Source organism: Cebidichthys violaceus, unplaced genomic scaffold, assembly GCF_023349555.1.
Source record: "Cebidichthys violaceus isolate CVI_PGR_0920_01 unplaced genomic scaffold, fCebVio1.0.p SCAF_19, whole genome shotgun sequence".
In the NCBI taxonomy this organism is placed as follows: Eukaryota; Metazoa; Chordata; class Actinopteri; order Perciformes; family Stichaeidae; genus Cebidichthys; species Cebidichthys violaceus.
Window position 1 is genome coordinate 2,298,917 of NW_027176361.1, and position 15,954 is coordinate 2,314,870.

General features: G+C 39.3%; 2 protein-coding genes across 4 annotated transcripts; both read left to right on the forward strand.

The window, feature by feature from the left end:
* Positions 1 to 30: 30 nt before the first annotated feature.
* On the forward strand, positions 31 to 7,796 carry LOC137874874 (uncharacterized). Of its 2 annotated transcripts, none has more exons than XM_068713841.1 (7): positions 31 to 174; positions 269 to 380; positions 1,058 to 1,081; positions 1,390 to 1,734; positions 1,998 to 2,069; positions 6,876 to 6,983; positions 7,225 to 7,796. In XM_068713841.1, the coding sequence occupies exons 2-7, from the start codon at positions 299 to 301 to the stop codon at positions 7,278 to 7,280; spliced, it is 687 nt and encodes a 228-aa protein (XP_068569942.1). In that variant the 5' UTR covers positions 31 to 174; positions 269 to 298; the 3' UTR covers positions 7,281 to 7,796. The 2 variants fall into 2 exon arrangements, with proteins under 2 accessions (XP_068569942.1, XP_068569943.1); XM_068713842.1 differs by having other exon boundaries at positions 273 to 380.
* Positions 7,797 to 9,891: 2,095 nt separating this feature from the next.
* LOC137874875 (uncharacterized) lies at positions 9,892 to 15,681 on the forward strand. Of its 2 annotated transcripts, none has more exons than XM_068713846.1 (7): positions 9,892 to 10,035; positions 10,130 to 10,235; positions 10,677 to 10,700; positions 11,432 to 11,776; positions 12,268 to 12,339; positions 14,243 to 14,422; positions 14,664 to 15,681. In XM_068713846.1, exons 2-7 carry the CDS (start codon positions 10,160 to 10,162, stop codon positions 14,717 to 14,719), a joined length of 753 nt encoding a protein of 250 aa, XP_068569947.1. In that variant the 5' UTR covers positions 9,892 to 10,035; positions 10,130 to 10,159; the 3' UTR covers positions 14,720 to 15,681. The 2 variants fall into 2 exon arrangements, with proteins under 2 accessions (XP_068569947.1, XP_068569946.1); XM_068713845.1 differs by having other exon boundaries at positions 10,134 to 10,235.
* Positions 15,682 to 15,954: the final 273 nt, after the last annotated feature.

Here is a 15,954-nt window from a genome sequence, read left to right on the forward strand (position 1 = left end):
CGTCAGCTCTACCTGTCTTTAGTTCTCTGCTTGGTGTTCTGGTTCACACAGCGCGTACAGACCAGCTCTGGTCCGTCTGTGGTTCCTGGTCTCGGGTCTAAGAATACCTGCGGATAAATCCGGAAACTTCACACACACACCTACATACGTCAACGGAGCTTTGTTCGCCTCTCGGTAGGATTAAAAGTAGAAGTTGTCTTCACAATGGCGCAGTAGATTATTCTTATTTCATACACGATATTTTACCTTTGTGTTTATTCTTTTGAAGACAGATTCACGTTGACACGTCGATGCAGCGATGAAGACAAAAACTAAACTGAGTGGACTGATTGGACTCATTGGACTCTTTATTATTGTTCTTCTGATCAATGCAGCCACAGGTAGCATTAATCATTTTAATTATATCAAAATCTACACATTTGCTATTGTCAACTGTAAGTTTATTTAAAAGACATTAGGGACTTGTCTGACACTATGTGCTAAAAGAAAGAAATAAAACAACCTTCCATCTTCTCTCATTCGATTGTTTTTTTATGATAATTGATTATAATCATAATCAAATATTTTTTAATTTGTATTTAAATTTTTATAAAATACTTAATCATTTTTAAAATATATATAACATATTTATAATATATTTTATTTACAAAATATATAAATATTTATAATTAAAATATTTTTAAAACTATAATTGATTAGAATTAACTCACTAAATGAGAAGAAAAGAGAAATCGAAGGCTTTTCAGATTGAGATCATGATCTCGTAATTACAGTAGGCCTATCATCATCATCATCATCATCATGAGAGGGTTTGTTGTAATTATGAGAAACGCTTTTTAACTATTTCTTAAGGTTACAGAGGTTATCAATGTATTTAATAAGACAAAGGCTAACAATGTTAATAACTGGTGTTTTTCACTTTTACTTGGATTTTAAACGGTCTCAGAGTAACGTGGGTGGTGCAGTAATTACTTTGTGAACATTGAACATCTCACTGTGATATGCTCATAACAGGAAGTGGTTTTTTTCATGTCATGTTTTTGTCTCCCCCCCCCAGGGCCAGAGCAAAGAGTGAAGCGCGGTAAGTCAAACACCGTCTTTACCTTGTAATGTACATAGATGTGACTCCTCCCATCATTCCTACAAGAAGCTGTTGAATCTTAAGAAAAGTCGGAGGTTAAACATATTCAAGTTCAAAAATGTTTTTAACATATTCTTAGAGCTACAAAGCCTGTTGAAACAAGAGCACGCAGTGCAAATGACAATCCGAGACATAGAACATAAAATTGTAAAAAAATTTCCAAATATGGGAAAAAATAATTTTCTAAATCATGCAGACTCAATGACTCAAAGGCTAAATGTCAAATATATTTTGTGTTTCTTTAATAGAAATTGAGCTGCAATGCTCTCCAGCAGTGGAAGCTCACCCTGGTGACACCGTGACTCTACCGTGTTTAACAAAGCCCCAAATGGATGTCTGCAAATACCCGACTGTGGAGTGGATGTATTGTGATGCAGTTTGTAAGACATATGTACATGTGTTTGTGTTCCGTGAGGGAGAGGAAGACTTACAAGATAAGGAGGAGAAGTTCAAAGGTGCAGATCTTTTGCACAAAGAACTGTGTTCAGGGAACTTCTCCCTTCAGATGAAAGTAGATTCTTCTCATAGTGGAACATACTACTGCACCGTTGACACTGGAGTCAAGGAGGACAGCTGTTCTACAACCCTCACTGGTAAGTACACAAAGGTTCATATTATTTGACTAAAAACTGTTCACAAACTGCTTCAACAACAGAGGCTGTTGCACACCTTTAAACAGCTGTTCTCCATTAACCCCCAATGGTGCAAACACAAACACCACGGGGGGGACCACCTGCAACAACACGATAAGATCACAGATACACTTTCACGATGTAAAAGAAAACACTTAAATGTGGCTGGATTTGGATATATATTGTAATATATGTGTGATTGTCGTTTCTCTATTTCTTCACAGTTCGTGAACAAGTCACCCCCACACTATCCAATCTGAGAAATGGTGACTGGACTTCAGACCCAGACAAGCAAGGTAAGTGAAAGACTAAAAGTAACTGGCTCCTCTACACTGGCACCGTACCCACGGTGTCTTTGTGGTTATCCAGCTCAACTAGCACCAACAAACATGAACCCTTTTAACTAGGGGGCCAGCAGAGCCTGGGCTACAAGGCTATATGTAAGCCGTTAGTACACACTCCAAACACAACTCAAAATGTAACTACAGTTATTACCAAATATCAAAATCCAGATCCAGCCACTTAGGCAACCCACTCGCCACATTTCTGGCTCTACCGCTGTAGTATTTTATTCAATACGCACACACGATATATCATAAGAAAGCAGACAACCTACCGATTCTGGACATGTGCATCAAATCCAGCTATACCACAGCATCGGTGAGATATGAGCCAACGAACACCAGCAACACACATCGCTTCATCAAACAACTGTTGTAAAATGTATCTTACCGTAGTTGTTTATCCGTGATAAAATCATTTTGCCGGTAATTTAATTTACGATACGTTACAGCTACGTCATATATACGTTTTTTTAAATATATATATATATATATATATATATATATATATCTCCCTAGGTGATTGGAGGAGAATGAGAGGCGGGATGGAATCTTTGTGACTCACAGCCAGTACACGTCACAGAACGGCACTCTGCTGATTCTGATTGGCTAACAGTGCTGTCATTCATTTCCACGTGTGTATAGCTCAATTCTATTGGCTCTAATGCATCAAAAGAGGTGTCAATCACTGAAATCAACCAATGGGTTGTTGAGATAGGGCTCTGCGTAGAGAGGAAGGGCTGAAATCTTGACTTGCAGCTGCATCATTCCAAAGAAATAACAATCCTGGAAGTGCTTACCTTTTTAGGTGAACCTGTAACGGGTGTAGTAAGGACCCAGGAGCAGTACGACAAACGCCGGGGATGATTTGAATCGAAGCTTTATTTTCTTCGTAGCACACAACAGGTAGAATCTTAACAGGAATACAGCAGCAGTCTCTCGTGGTCGGGGACAGAAGGCAGAGTGAATTACCGGGGCAGAGGCAAGGCGGGGTAGACCAAGACAGACAGACAGAACCTGAAATTTTTCAATTTGTGCTGTGTGCCATCTTCATTTACTCTTAACCAGTAACATATATACTGATATTTACACATCAGAACAAATCTAACAAGTGTTCCCTTTATTATAACACCAACATTATTTAAATGCAGCTTGTGGTTGCAGAGATATACTCTTTTTAGTATGGGTATACAATTTACCCTTTATAAAGAATACACATGATTAACTATAGTCAGATCTATGGTGTTCTAGATCAGGGGTCTTCAAAGTGGAGAGCAGGGCCGCCTTTCAATCAGAGGGTCGGTGGTTCGATCCCCAGCTCCTGCTCTGCTAGTCTCATGTCAATGTGTCCTTGAGCAAGACACTTAACCCCAAAATTGCTCCCGTAGCTGCGTCTACTGTGTGTAGATAGAACTGAATTGTAAGTCGCTTTGGATGAAAGAGTCTGCTAAATGACTGTCATGTAATGTAATGTTTTTCAGGCCAAGGACCCCCGAACTGATAGAGAGATGGAGCAGGGACCCCCAACTTTATACAGTATATTGTATACAATTGTGTTTTATATTAAACTGGGCCTACTGCCATGTATAAACACACCTTGTTTTTGTGCATTCAATAATAAGCTATTCAAATAATACACATATATTCATGTTTTTATTTTAAACATGTGCAACGCACAGTGAGTAGTGTGGCCGTGCCACTGCCATTTATAAACATACCTTGCATGACAATCATGCATACAAGATATTCAAATTGTTGTTTTTATTTTAAACATAAATGTGGAAACGAAAATGTGTGATGGCCTATTAGTACCACTGCCATGCATAAACATAGCTGTTATCTTGCATACAATGCTGAACTATTAAAATAATGGACAGATTCATGTTTGTAAAAAAAATAAAAAAAATGTATTTGTCTAATCAACCCAAAATTTCGCGGACCCCCTGCAGTACCTCCGCGGACTCCCTAGGGGTCACGGACCCCCTGTTGAAGACCTTTGTTTTAGAGGAAACGGTGCAGAGTTACAAAATCATTTCACTTCAGGTTAATAGCAGACCACCTCAAGGTGTCACTCAGAGAGAGCCAGGACATTCTGATGTAGCATTTCAAAATTAAAGCCCTCAAAATCATATGCATGAGCTGACTTCAAATCACATTCATGAGACAATTTGTATAATTTCAGATTTGATTTTAGAGCAGGGGTCTTCAACGTTTTTCAGGCCAAGGACCCCCAAACTGATAGAGAGATGGAGCAGGGACCCCCGACTATATATATTGTATAAAATTTTGTTTTATATTAAACTGGGCCTCGTGCCATGTACAGTTGTGGTCAAAAGTTTACATACACTTGTAAAGAACATAATGTCATGGCTCTCTTGAGTTTCCAGTTATTTCTACAACTCTGATTTTTCTCTGATAGAGTGATTGGAACAGATACTTCTTTGTCACAAAAAAACATTCATGAAGTTTGGTTCTTTCATGACTTTATTATGGGTTAACAGAAAAAGTGATGAAATCTGCTGGGTCAAAAATATACATACAGCAGTGCTAATATTTGGTTACATGTCCCTTGGCCATTTTCACTTCAATTAGGCGCTTTTGGTAGCCATCCACAAGCTTCTGGCAAGCTTCTCGTTGAATCTTTGACCACTCCTCTTGACAGAATTGGTGCAGTTCAGTTAAATTTGATGGCTTTCTGACATGGACTTGTTTCTTCAGCATTGTCCACATGTTCTCAATGGGATTTAAGTCAGGACTTTGGGAAGGCCATTCTAAAACCCTAATTCTAGCCTGATTTAGCCATTCCATTACCACTTTTGATGTGCGTTTGGGGTCATTGTCCTGTTGGAACACCCAACTGCGCCCAAGACCCAACCTTTGGGCTGATGATTTTAGGTTATCTTGAAGAATTTGAAGGTAATCCTCCTTCTTCATTATCCCATTTACTCTCTGTAAAGCACCAGTTCCATTGGCAGCAAAACAGCCCCACAGCATAATACTACCACCACCGTGCTTGACGGTAGGCATGGTGTTCTTGGGGTTAAAGGCCTCACCTTTTCTCCTCCAAACATATTGCTGGGCATTGTGGCCAAACAGCTCGATTTTTGTTTCGTCTGACCACAGAATTTTCCTCCAGAAGGTCTTATCTTTGTCCATGTGATCAGCAGCAAACTTCAGTCGAGCCTTAAGGTGCCACTTTTGGAGCGAGGGCTTCCTTCTTGCACGGCAGCCTCTCAGTCCATGGAGATGCAAAACACGCTTGACTGTGGACACTGACACCTGTGTTCCAGCAGCTTCTAATTCTTGGCAGATCTGCTTTTTGGTGGTTCTCGGTTGACTCTTCACCCTCCTGACCAATTTTCTCTCAGCAGCAGGTGATAGCTTGCGTTTTCTTCCTGATCATGGCAGTGACAAAACAGTGCCATGCACTTTATACTTACAAACAATTGTTTGCACTGTTGCTCATGGGACCTGCAGCTGCTTTGAAATGGCTCCAAGTGACTTTCCTGACTTGTTCAAGTCAATGATTCGCTTTTTCAGATCCATGCTGAGCTCCTTTGACTTTCCCATTGTAGCGTTTGTGGACATTTGTATCCAATGAGTCCTATTTAAATGGCCTCAGAGAAGTCACCAGCTGTAGTCACTCATAATCACTCACAAGAAGTTAAGAGGCCATGCTATGAAGCTCATTTCATTGACACAACTTTCTAAGTCACCAAAATTGCCAATTCATGTTGCTGTATGTATATTTTTGACCCAGCAGATTTGATCACTTTTTCTGTTAACCCATAATAAAGTCATGAAAGAACCAAACTTCATGAATGTTTTTTTGTGACAAAGAAGTATCTGTTCCAATCACTCTATCAGAGAAAAATCAGAGTTGTAGAAATAACTGGAAACTCAAGAGAGCCATGACATTATGTTCTTTACAAGTGTATGTAAACTTTTGACCACAACTGTATAAATATACCTTGTTATTGTGCATTCAATACTAAGCTATTCATATAATACACAGGTTCATATATTCATGTTTTTCTTTTAAAGGTACAGTGAGTAGTGTGGCCGTACCACTGACATTAATAAACACATCTTGCATGACAATCATGCATACAAGATATTCAAATTGATGTTTTTATAAAAAAAAAAAAAAATGAAATTGTCTAATCAACCCAAAACTTCGCGGACCCCCTGCAGTACCTCCGCAGACCCCCTGTTGAAGACCTCTGCTCTAGATGAAGCAGTGATATTATAAATCTGTTAATTCACACAGTCATGTGTCAGTTTAAACTGTGTTGCTTTTAGTCAGAATTATGTGTTTAACTTCTTCATATTTGTGTAATATTATCCAACGATCCACATACAGAGAAGTGGAATGTGTTTTGTCACTGAGTTAGCGGAGCTTTGTCAGCAGCGCCATTCTTCACTTGAAACGATCCACACAACAACATATATATGTATATATATATACATATGCTGCATGTATGTCGGTGGAATCATTTTACAATAATGCAGGGAGAAAAGTGCAAACGGAAACGACCACAGTGTTTGGTGAAGAGCTGCAACCAGCAACATCTACCTCCACGTACTGTCAGCAGGGCTTGAGTCGTCATCGCTGCTCAGTCAGTCGTAAAGTTGCATGTGTTTTCTTTGCCCTGCAGTCCTGAACAGCTGGAAGAGAACGTGGATGGATGAACAGATTGGTATTGGATTACAAGTCTGCAGTAAAGCACTAACATGAACATCTCTCTGACATTCTTTCAGGTAGGGATCCACTCACCTTCTGGGGTACCATCGGCATCATCATCGCCGGCATCGCCATCACTGCCATCACCACCGGCATCCTCGTTGTCATCATCATCTACATGAAGAGTAAGACATATATTACTCAACTTTTTAAATTTTGATCCTTAACCTGTTAACTTACCTGTGAAAGAGACAATCGGCACCATGTTGGAAAGTGTTTTCACCAGGATGAAGTGACCGAGGGGGCTTCAGAAAGACTGCTGTTTCAAAACTTAAAGAATACATTTATCAATTAGAGCGTCCTCTGAAGAACGGAGAACTAGCAGAGTACGTAATGTGTTTTGATTTGACCAACGATTCATTGCAGAGGGAGGCAGAGAAACAACCATTTCACGGGGACGGGGACCCAAACACTTCAGCTGAAGCAGCAGGTGAGGCAGGAGCACCTTCAGTATCCGAGTCCAGCGTGTAGCTGCTCTTTGACTCACCTGCCAAAACACTCCACTAAAATAGAAAAGGTCAAGGAAATATGATTCTGTTGCACAGATAAAAATGTGAACCCTATATAGAACAACAAATATGTGCTAAAGGACACTTAAACATTTAGGGGAATGCATTTGCTTAGAAAAAGCCATTTATATCTACATGGGGAACGGGACGTCTTCCACGGAGTCGACCATCTTGCACCGCCATGTTTCTACGGCAGCCCAGAAGGGACTCTGGCTCTGGACACTGGATACTCAAGTTGAAGAAAACTTTGCTTGTCACTGTACAATAAAACATTTGTGAGTAAAAAGCCAATACTTTATCCATACATCTGTTCAACAATCATCAAAATGTAAACGAAAGTGAAACCTAATTGAATTGGTTCTGTTGTGATGCAGGGCTGTATCTCAGCAACCCACTGTTCTGCTTCACTTTATCAAAGTCAAACTTTGCAGAGAGACTGTTCACATATTGTGCTATGATTTGGGAGAGGTTTTGACTTGCAAATGCATTAATACAAAGAAATTATAATCCTGAAAGTGCTTTTTTTTTTTTTTTAGGCAAACCTGAAACTTCAATTTGTGCAATCCCCCAAACGGCGGGATTGTAATCAAGTAGAGGACACACACTTATGGGTCCATAAGGTCTAAATTTGCAGTCATCAGTTCTGAAAACTACTAACCAACAGCAGGGCAACAATACACAACAAAAAAACCACTTGTATTTTCGTCCTCCTTGCCACCTGTGACTCACTATCGCCTCCCGAGGTCAAGCGCTATAACAAGACTGGATGCGCTGCGGCTAGCTGGTTAGCATGCTAATTTGCAACAAAACGCATGGACGTCTTTGACCTAACGTCAACACGTCACCTCTTCACATTCTGTTGATAACGTTTGGTGATTTTCTGAATGTTTTAAACAACATCTTATCTTATTACACGTTGCACCTTTCAACACTAGCGACAACACTATGATCATATGGTTCAATGTCCCACCGAAAAGCACAGAATCAAACGTCATCAGCCACAAGAGAGGCCATCTTTCACATTTCAGTGAAACAGGAAATGAAGCAGCCACATGATCAACAAAGACTCAAACTAACGGACTGGAAACTGTTTTTAGCGGCTCCTCTAATGCACCAACAACTAGTTTTGGTTGTGTTTGAACACGAAAGAAAGCCTCTTGGATCAGCTGCAAGATGCATCGTCACAAAGCTGAAAACAGTTTGAGAGATACGAGGTTCTCACAGGACAGTGATGATACAAACGTGATGATTTTATAGAATGTGATGCCTTGATGTAGATTAAACTAGTTAAAAACATACAACATAAACATAAACTCAGCAGTAATATTAATCCAGAAACATCAGCTATAATAGTCAAATATTTTAGTGATCAATAAATACTTTTACTTTCAGTACTTTAAGTACATTCAGCTGATACATTCTTTTTTACTTTAGTAATATTTTGAATGCAGGACTTGTACTTTCAATGGAGTAATTTCACAGTGTGGTATTAGTACTTTTACTGCAGTAAAAGATCTGAATACTCCACTGATCATACCTCACCACAATAATAACAGAGCAGCCACGTGGTTCCACTTCTTGTTCTGGTACTTTTTCTTCCTGTGGATTTACTTTACTATGGTTATCCCTAATCAGAGTAATTAATTCAACAATCAATGAACGTTGTTTTATTGAGAAGCTAGTTGACTATTTTTAGTTAGTTCTTTAATCCAACTGGATAAATGCAGGTTCACACTGTAGATGTTGTAAAAGAAAGATAATGAAAGAAATGACACATGACGTCTCGATAGATGTTCTGATTTGTAAAATGAAACAACTCAAGTGAGAGGAAGTCCTGTTCAGGTGAGGACTGACATCTGCTGGTGCGTTGGAAGACCGACAGTCACTGAGAGAATACAACATGTACACTTCAATAGGAACTATATTAATGAAACCAAACTGAGTAGTTCAGGAAATATTATTCACAAATATTTGAAGAGATAGTTGTGATGTTGCTGCAGATGTATAGACATCTAGACATTTAGTGAACTGAAGCTGTTATCTACGCTCTGATTAAACACACAGTGGTCACTATATTCTGTACACTCTAAGCAGTACAAGTGTTCTGCTATAACTTTATTATATGTGTATTACTGAGGTAATAGTTAAAGGTGGAGTTTGAGGGTTTTTTTCATAATTGGTTTATGACTGATTTATTTGAGTTATCTATAAGTAGAAACTTGATTTATCGAGTCTTGAAGTGTTTTATTTTGTTACGTTTGTACTCATTCATGTGGTAAAGGTTCAACCCCGAAGGGTGCGGCTGATCTCAGTCCTGCAGACAGAACTAGACTGACTGGCTCTCTTGCTGCCTTGGGCTGTCTCCTCTGCTGAGGGAACCGGAATTGCCACTTGCGTCTATTGTCTTTCGGTCGTTAAATAGTTTCGCTCTAGGGATGGACTGTGAATGTTGTGATAGGGCTATATGTAAAGCCAGCTCACCTGACACGTGCAGCGTCAGCTCTACCTGTCTTTAGTTCTCTGCTTGGTGTTCTGGTTCACACAGCGCGTACAGACCAGCTCTGGTCCGTCTGTGGTTCCTGGTCTCGGGTCTAAGAATACCTGCGGATAAATCCGGAAACTTCACACACACACCTACATACGTCAACGGAGCTTTGTTCGCCTCTCGGTAGGATTAAAAGTAGAAGTTGTCTTCACAATGGCGCAGTAGATTATTCTAATTTCATACACGATATTTTACCTTTGTGTTTATTCTGTTGAAGACAGATTCACGTTGACACGTTGATGCAGCGATGAGGAGGACTAAACTGATTGGACTGATTGGACTCATTGGAGTCTTTATTTTTGTTCTTCGGAGCAAAGACAAAGGTAACATTCATCATTTTAATTATATCAAAATCTACACCTTCATAGGCTTCATATTCGTGTTGATCAGGATGATGATTAGATATTAGTTTATTGGCGCAGTATCATCAGGGGCCCACAGCGCTCATTAAAATCCTGTTTCTCATTTTTATAGTTCGATTGATTTCTACTGATATGTCACTAATCACTGCTATTTGGGATTGTCCGTCCACCAGTATGTAGAGGAAAGAACAGAGAAATGGAAGGCTTTTCAGATTGAGATCATGATCTCATAATTACAGTATTAGGCCTATCATCATCATCATCATCATCATGAGAGGGTTTGTTGTAATTATGAGAAACGCTTTTTAACTATTTACTAAAGTTACAGAGGTTATCAATGTAAGACAGAGGCTGTTTTTTTTTTTTTTTCATGTCATGTTTGTCTCCCCCCCACCCCCCCAGGGCCAGAGCAAAGAGTGAAGCGCGGTAAGTCAAACACCGTCTTTACCTTGTAATGTACATAGATGTGACTCCTCCCATCATTCCTACAAGAAGCTGTTGAATCTTAAGGAGAGTCGGAGGTTAAACATATTCAAGTTCAAAAATGTTTTTAACATATTCTTAGAGCTACAAAGCCTGTTGAAACAAGAGCACGCAGTGCAAATGAAAATCCGAGACATAGAACATAAAATTGTTAAAAAATTTCAAATATGGGAATAAAATGGAAATATATAAGACAAATACATGAAATTCGCCTCATTCGCGTGACGCTGCCGTTAAAGCCTCTCAGCGTTGAAACTATGTGCATAAATATATGTGCATAAATGTATGTGTATAAATGTATGTGTATAAATGTATGTGCATAAATGTATGTGTATAAATGTATGTGCATAAATGTATGTGTATAAATGTATGTGCATACGGTACAAACAATGAAAACAACACTGTTACATTTACGCCTAGATGACGTTATTATGAGTGTTGATGGAGCTGCTACAATGTTAGTCATTTTCATGATTTAGAAAATGATTTTTGATTTTTATATTATATATAAAACATTTTTAAAAAATCATTTTCTAAAATCATGATTTAGAAAATGATTTTTTTTTAATTTTGTGTATATATATATAACATTTAAAAAAAAATCATTTTCTAAATCGTGCAGACTCAATGACTCAAACGCTAAATGTCAAATATATTTTGTGTTTCTTTAATAGCACCTGAGCTGCAATGCTCTCCAGCAGTGGAAGCTCACCCTGGTGACACCGTGACTCTACCGTGTTTAACAAAGCCCCAAATGGATGTCTGCAAATACCCGACTGTGGAGTGGATGTATTGTGATGCAGTTTGTAAGACATATGTACATGTGTTTGTGTTCCGTGAGGGAGAGGAAGACTTACAAGATAAGGAGGAGAAGTTCAAAGGTGCAGATCTTTTGCACAAAGAACTGTGTTCAGGGAACTTCTCCCTTCAGATGAAAGTAGATTCTTCTCATAGTGGAACATACTACTGCACCGTTGACACTGGAGTCAAGGAGGACAGCTGTTCTACAACCCTCACTGGTAAGTACACAAAGGTTCATATTATTTGACTAAAAACTGTTCACAAACTGCTTCAACAACAGAGGCTGTTGCACACCTTTAAACAGCTGTTCTCCATTAACCCCCGATGGTGCAAACACAAACACCACGCTGTATATACTCTAACCTCAAAGATGTCGCCATTGAGGAAACAAAAAGGGCTCTTGTAGCTGAATGTTTTTTTTTAATTTTTTTATTATTAGAAATTGTATTAATTTTTTTCTGCTGTATTTTTGTTCTTGTTTTTATTTGTTTTGTTTTGGCCTAGTTTTTGTATCTGTGTATGGTGTTGGTATGTTTGGATGAATAAACATTAAAATGAAAAATAAATAAAATAAAATAAAGACCACCTGCAACAACACGATAAGATCACAGATACACTTTCACGATGTAAAAGAAAACACTTAAATGTGGCTGGATTTGGATATATATTGTAATATATGTGTGATTGTCATTTCTCTATTTCTTCACAGTTCGTGAACAAGTCACCCCCACACTATCCAGTCTGACAAATGGTGACTGGACTTCAGTCCCAGACAAGCAAGGTAAGTGAAAGACTAAAAGTAACTGGCTCCTCTACACTGGCACCGTACCCACGGTGTCTTTGTGGTTATCCAGCTCAACTAGCACCAACAAACATGAACCCTTTTAACTAGGGGGGGTGGGGGGGGCTATCGGGTTCATGCAAAAATGCACTCATCAGGAACAAATATAATGATGTTGCTACAAGGCTATGTAAGCCATTTGTACACACTCCAAACCCAACTCAAAATGTAACTAAAGTTATTACCAAATATCAAAATCCATATAGCGCCACCTAGGCATGTGTTACGTGCCCTATTGTGTTTGTTCTCTCCCTCTACCCCCCCCCCCCCCCCCCCCCCCCCCAGTGTCCTCTCGGGATGCCAGCTGCAGCCGGGTGATCGAACGCGGCTGCACTCAATCACTGATCAGTGGTTAAAAGGAGAGGAGCTTCAGGAGGACAACCCCTTGGGCCAAACCACAGTAGTGGAGCTGTGCGTGTGAGCGTGTGTTTAGGCCGTGTGTGCAGACACAAACTAGACTCGCTTTCTCGTTATAAGAAAGTAGTTTTTAGTTGCTGCCGTGTGAGAGCAGTTAATCCTTTTGTAAATAAATATCTTTTGTTAACGACATACATTGCTCATTCTCTCTTTCCCGGGAAAATTAACACCGTTACTCCCCACATCCCTTAGACGCTAATCAGGACAACGCAACAACATGTGCATCAAATCCAGCTAGAACACAGCATCAGTGAGATATGAGCCAACGAACACCAGCAACACTAAATAGTAACAACAATAAATAGTTTGTTACATGAGAAAATTTAAATGGCACACATTGTGCCAAAATGACCATTTTGGAGACCTCGTCTGAACTCTCTGTACTAAAACCTCTCTAATTTTGTTCTACTTCACTTTATCAAAGTAAAACTTTGCAGAGAGACTGTTCACATATTGTGCTATGATTTGGGTGAGGTTAAACCTTCAGCTGCATCATTCCAAAGAAATAATAATCCTGGAAGTGCTTCTTTTTTTTTAGGTGAACCTGAAAATATTCAATTTGAGCTGTGTGCCATCTTCATTTACTCTCAACCAGTAACATATATACTGATATTTACACATCTGAACAAATCTCACAAGTGTTCCCTTTATTATAACACCAACATTATTCAAATACACCTTGTGGTTGCAGAGATATTCTCTTTAGAATGGGTATGCAATTTTCAAGCAGAGGCCTAAAAAATAGTGTTAGGGTTCAAGAGAAAAGGTCCTATGGAGCCGGTTATCAACCTCTGTTTTCTCCATCTGGCTGTGAGTGCGTTTACATTCACATTAATTTATCAGAATACACATTATTAACTATAGTCAGATCTATGGTGTTCTAGATGAAGCAGTGATATTATAAATCTGTTCATTCACACAGTCATGTGTCAGTTTAAACTGTGTTGCTTTTAGTCTGAATTATGTATTTAACTTCATATTTGTGCAATATTATCCAACGATCCACATACAGAGAAGTGGAATGTGTTTTGTCACTGAGTTAGCGGAGCTTTGTCAGCAGCGCCATTCTTCACTTGAAACGATCCACACAACAACATATATATGTACAGATATATATATATATATATACACACATATACTGCATGTATGTCGGTGGAATCATTTTACAATAATGCAGGGAGAAAAGTGCAAACGGAAACGACCACAGTGTTTGGTGAAGAGCTGCAACCAGCAACATCTACCTCCACGTACTGTCAGCAGGGCTTGAGTCGTCGTCGCTGCTCAGTCAGTCGTAAAGTTGCATGTGTTTTCTTTGCCCTGCAGTCCTGAACAGCTGGAAGAGAACGTGGATGGTTGAACAGATTAGTATTGGATTACAAGTCTGCAGTAAAGCACTAACATGAACATCTCTCTGACATTCTTTCAGGTAGTAATTCAAGCATCTTCTGGGGTACCACTGGCGGCAACATCGGCGGCATCGCCATCGCCAGCATCACCGCTGGCATCACCACCAGCATCATCGTCGGCATCATCGTCGGCATCATCGTCGGCATCATCGTCGGCATCATCGCCGGCATCATTGCCGGCATCATCGTCTACATCAAGAGTAAGACATATATTACTCAACTTTTTAAATTTTGATCCTTAACCTGTTAACTTACCTCTGAAAGAGACAATCGGCACCATGTTGGAAAGTGTTTTCACCAGGATGAAGTGACCGAGGGGGCTTCAGAAAGACTGCTGTTTCAAAACTTAAAGAATACATTTATCAATTAGAGCGTCCTCTGAAGAACGGAGAACTAGCAGAGTACGTAATGTGTTTTGATTTGACCAACGATTCATTGCAGAGGGAGGCAGAGAAACAACCATTTCACGGGGACGGGGACCCAAACACTTCACCTGAAGCAGCAGGTGAGGCAGGAGCACCTTCAGTATCCGAGTCCAGCGTGTAGCTGCTCTTTGACTCACCTGCCAAAACACTCCACTAAAATAGAAAAGGTCAAGGAAATATGATTCTGTTGCACAGATAAAAATGTGAACCCTATATAGAACAACAAATATGTGCTAAAGGACACTTAAAGGAACAGTGTGTAACATTTAGGGGAATGAATTCACTTATAAAAAGCCATTTATATCTACATGGGGAACGAGACGTCTTCCACGGAGTCGACCATCTTGCACCGCCATGTTTCTAAAAGCCAATACTTTATCCATACATCTGTTCAACAAGCATCAAAATGTAAACGAAAGTGAAACCTATATTAATCAGCTCTGTCCACAGTCTCTCATCCACCGCCGCTATGCTTACACAAGCACGATCGGCCAAAAGCTCTTTTTATTTTTTAACAGCACTGACGGATATTTAGGTGGTTACAATCTGCAACCTCACCACTAGATGTCACTAAATCTGACACACTTACTTTAAATGTTGTTAAATTCTGTTGATAAGGGCATGTTTACATGTACTATCCAGCCTGTATTGTGTTGTAATGACAACATTATGAACATGCAATATGAAAAAGCTGGAAAGCACTTTAAAAACTGTTGACACTACACACTACTACCACTACTACTACTACTACACTGACAATCTTTAACAACAAGCAGAAATGGTTGACCACCTGTAGGAGCAGCATTTCCATGAAATTTTCCAGAATTTCAGCCAGTATTCTCCTGAACCTGTTTGGTTAAAGTGCTTTCTTCAGCACATGATGGCACGTACTTATTTATGTTTACCTGTAAGAGTAATAAGCTGTGTAAGAATGTTTGTGCAATGACGTGTCTTTAACATGAAGTCTGACTGTTTTTTTTTCCCTTTTCTATTTTATGTAAAAGTTTTCTCTACTGGAGTGTATTTTTAATGCCAAATGTCTGTCACTTTAAAATAAATGTTACATTCTTTACTTACAGACTGTACTTTTCTGTGGAGTTTTTTTGTCAATATGCATGATGTGTGTTATAGAGACCCAGCAGATGTCTTGACTGCTTTTCCTTCCTTCATAACATTTCCTTGCGTCGCACAGGAAGTAAAAGCAAGTGGTCGCTACGCTTGATTGGCCTTCTTTGTAAAACCTCTGAAATGTAAATAGTGCTTTTATCAGTGAACTATTTGTGACAGTTACAGCATGTCGAAAAGTT

Bases quoted from the DNA above. Each gene is read 5' to 3' on its own strand.
- LOC137874875 (XM_068713846.1), top strand. From the start codon at position 10,160: ATGAGGAGGACTAAACTGATTGGACTGATTGGACTCATTGGAGTCTTT. The intron at 11,777-12,267 runs GTAAGTACACAA...ATTTCTTCACAG, and splicing joins CTGTTCTACAACCCTCACTG to TTCGTGAACAAGTCACCCCC. The intron at 12,340-14,242 runs GTAAGTGAAAGA...ACATTCTTTCAG, and splicing joins TTCAGTCCCAGACAAGCAAG to GTAGTAATTCAAGCATCTTC.
- LOC137874874 (XM_068713841.1), top strand. From the start codon at position 299: ATGAAGACAAAAACTAAACTGAGTGGACTGATTGGACTCATTGGACTC. The intron at 381-1,057 runs GTAGCATTAATC...TCCCCCCCCCAG, and splicing joins TCTGATCAATGCAGCCACAG to GGCCAGAGCAAAGAGTGAAG. The intron at 1,735-1,997 runs GTAAGTACACAA...ATTTCTTCACAG, and splicing joins CTGTTCTACAACCCTCACTG to TTCGTGAACAAGTCACCCCC.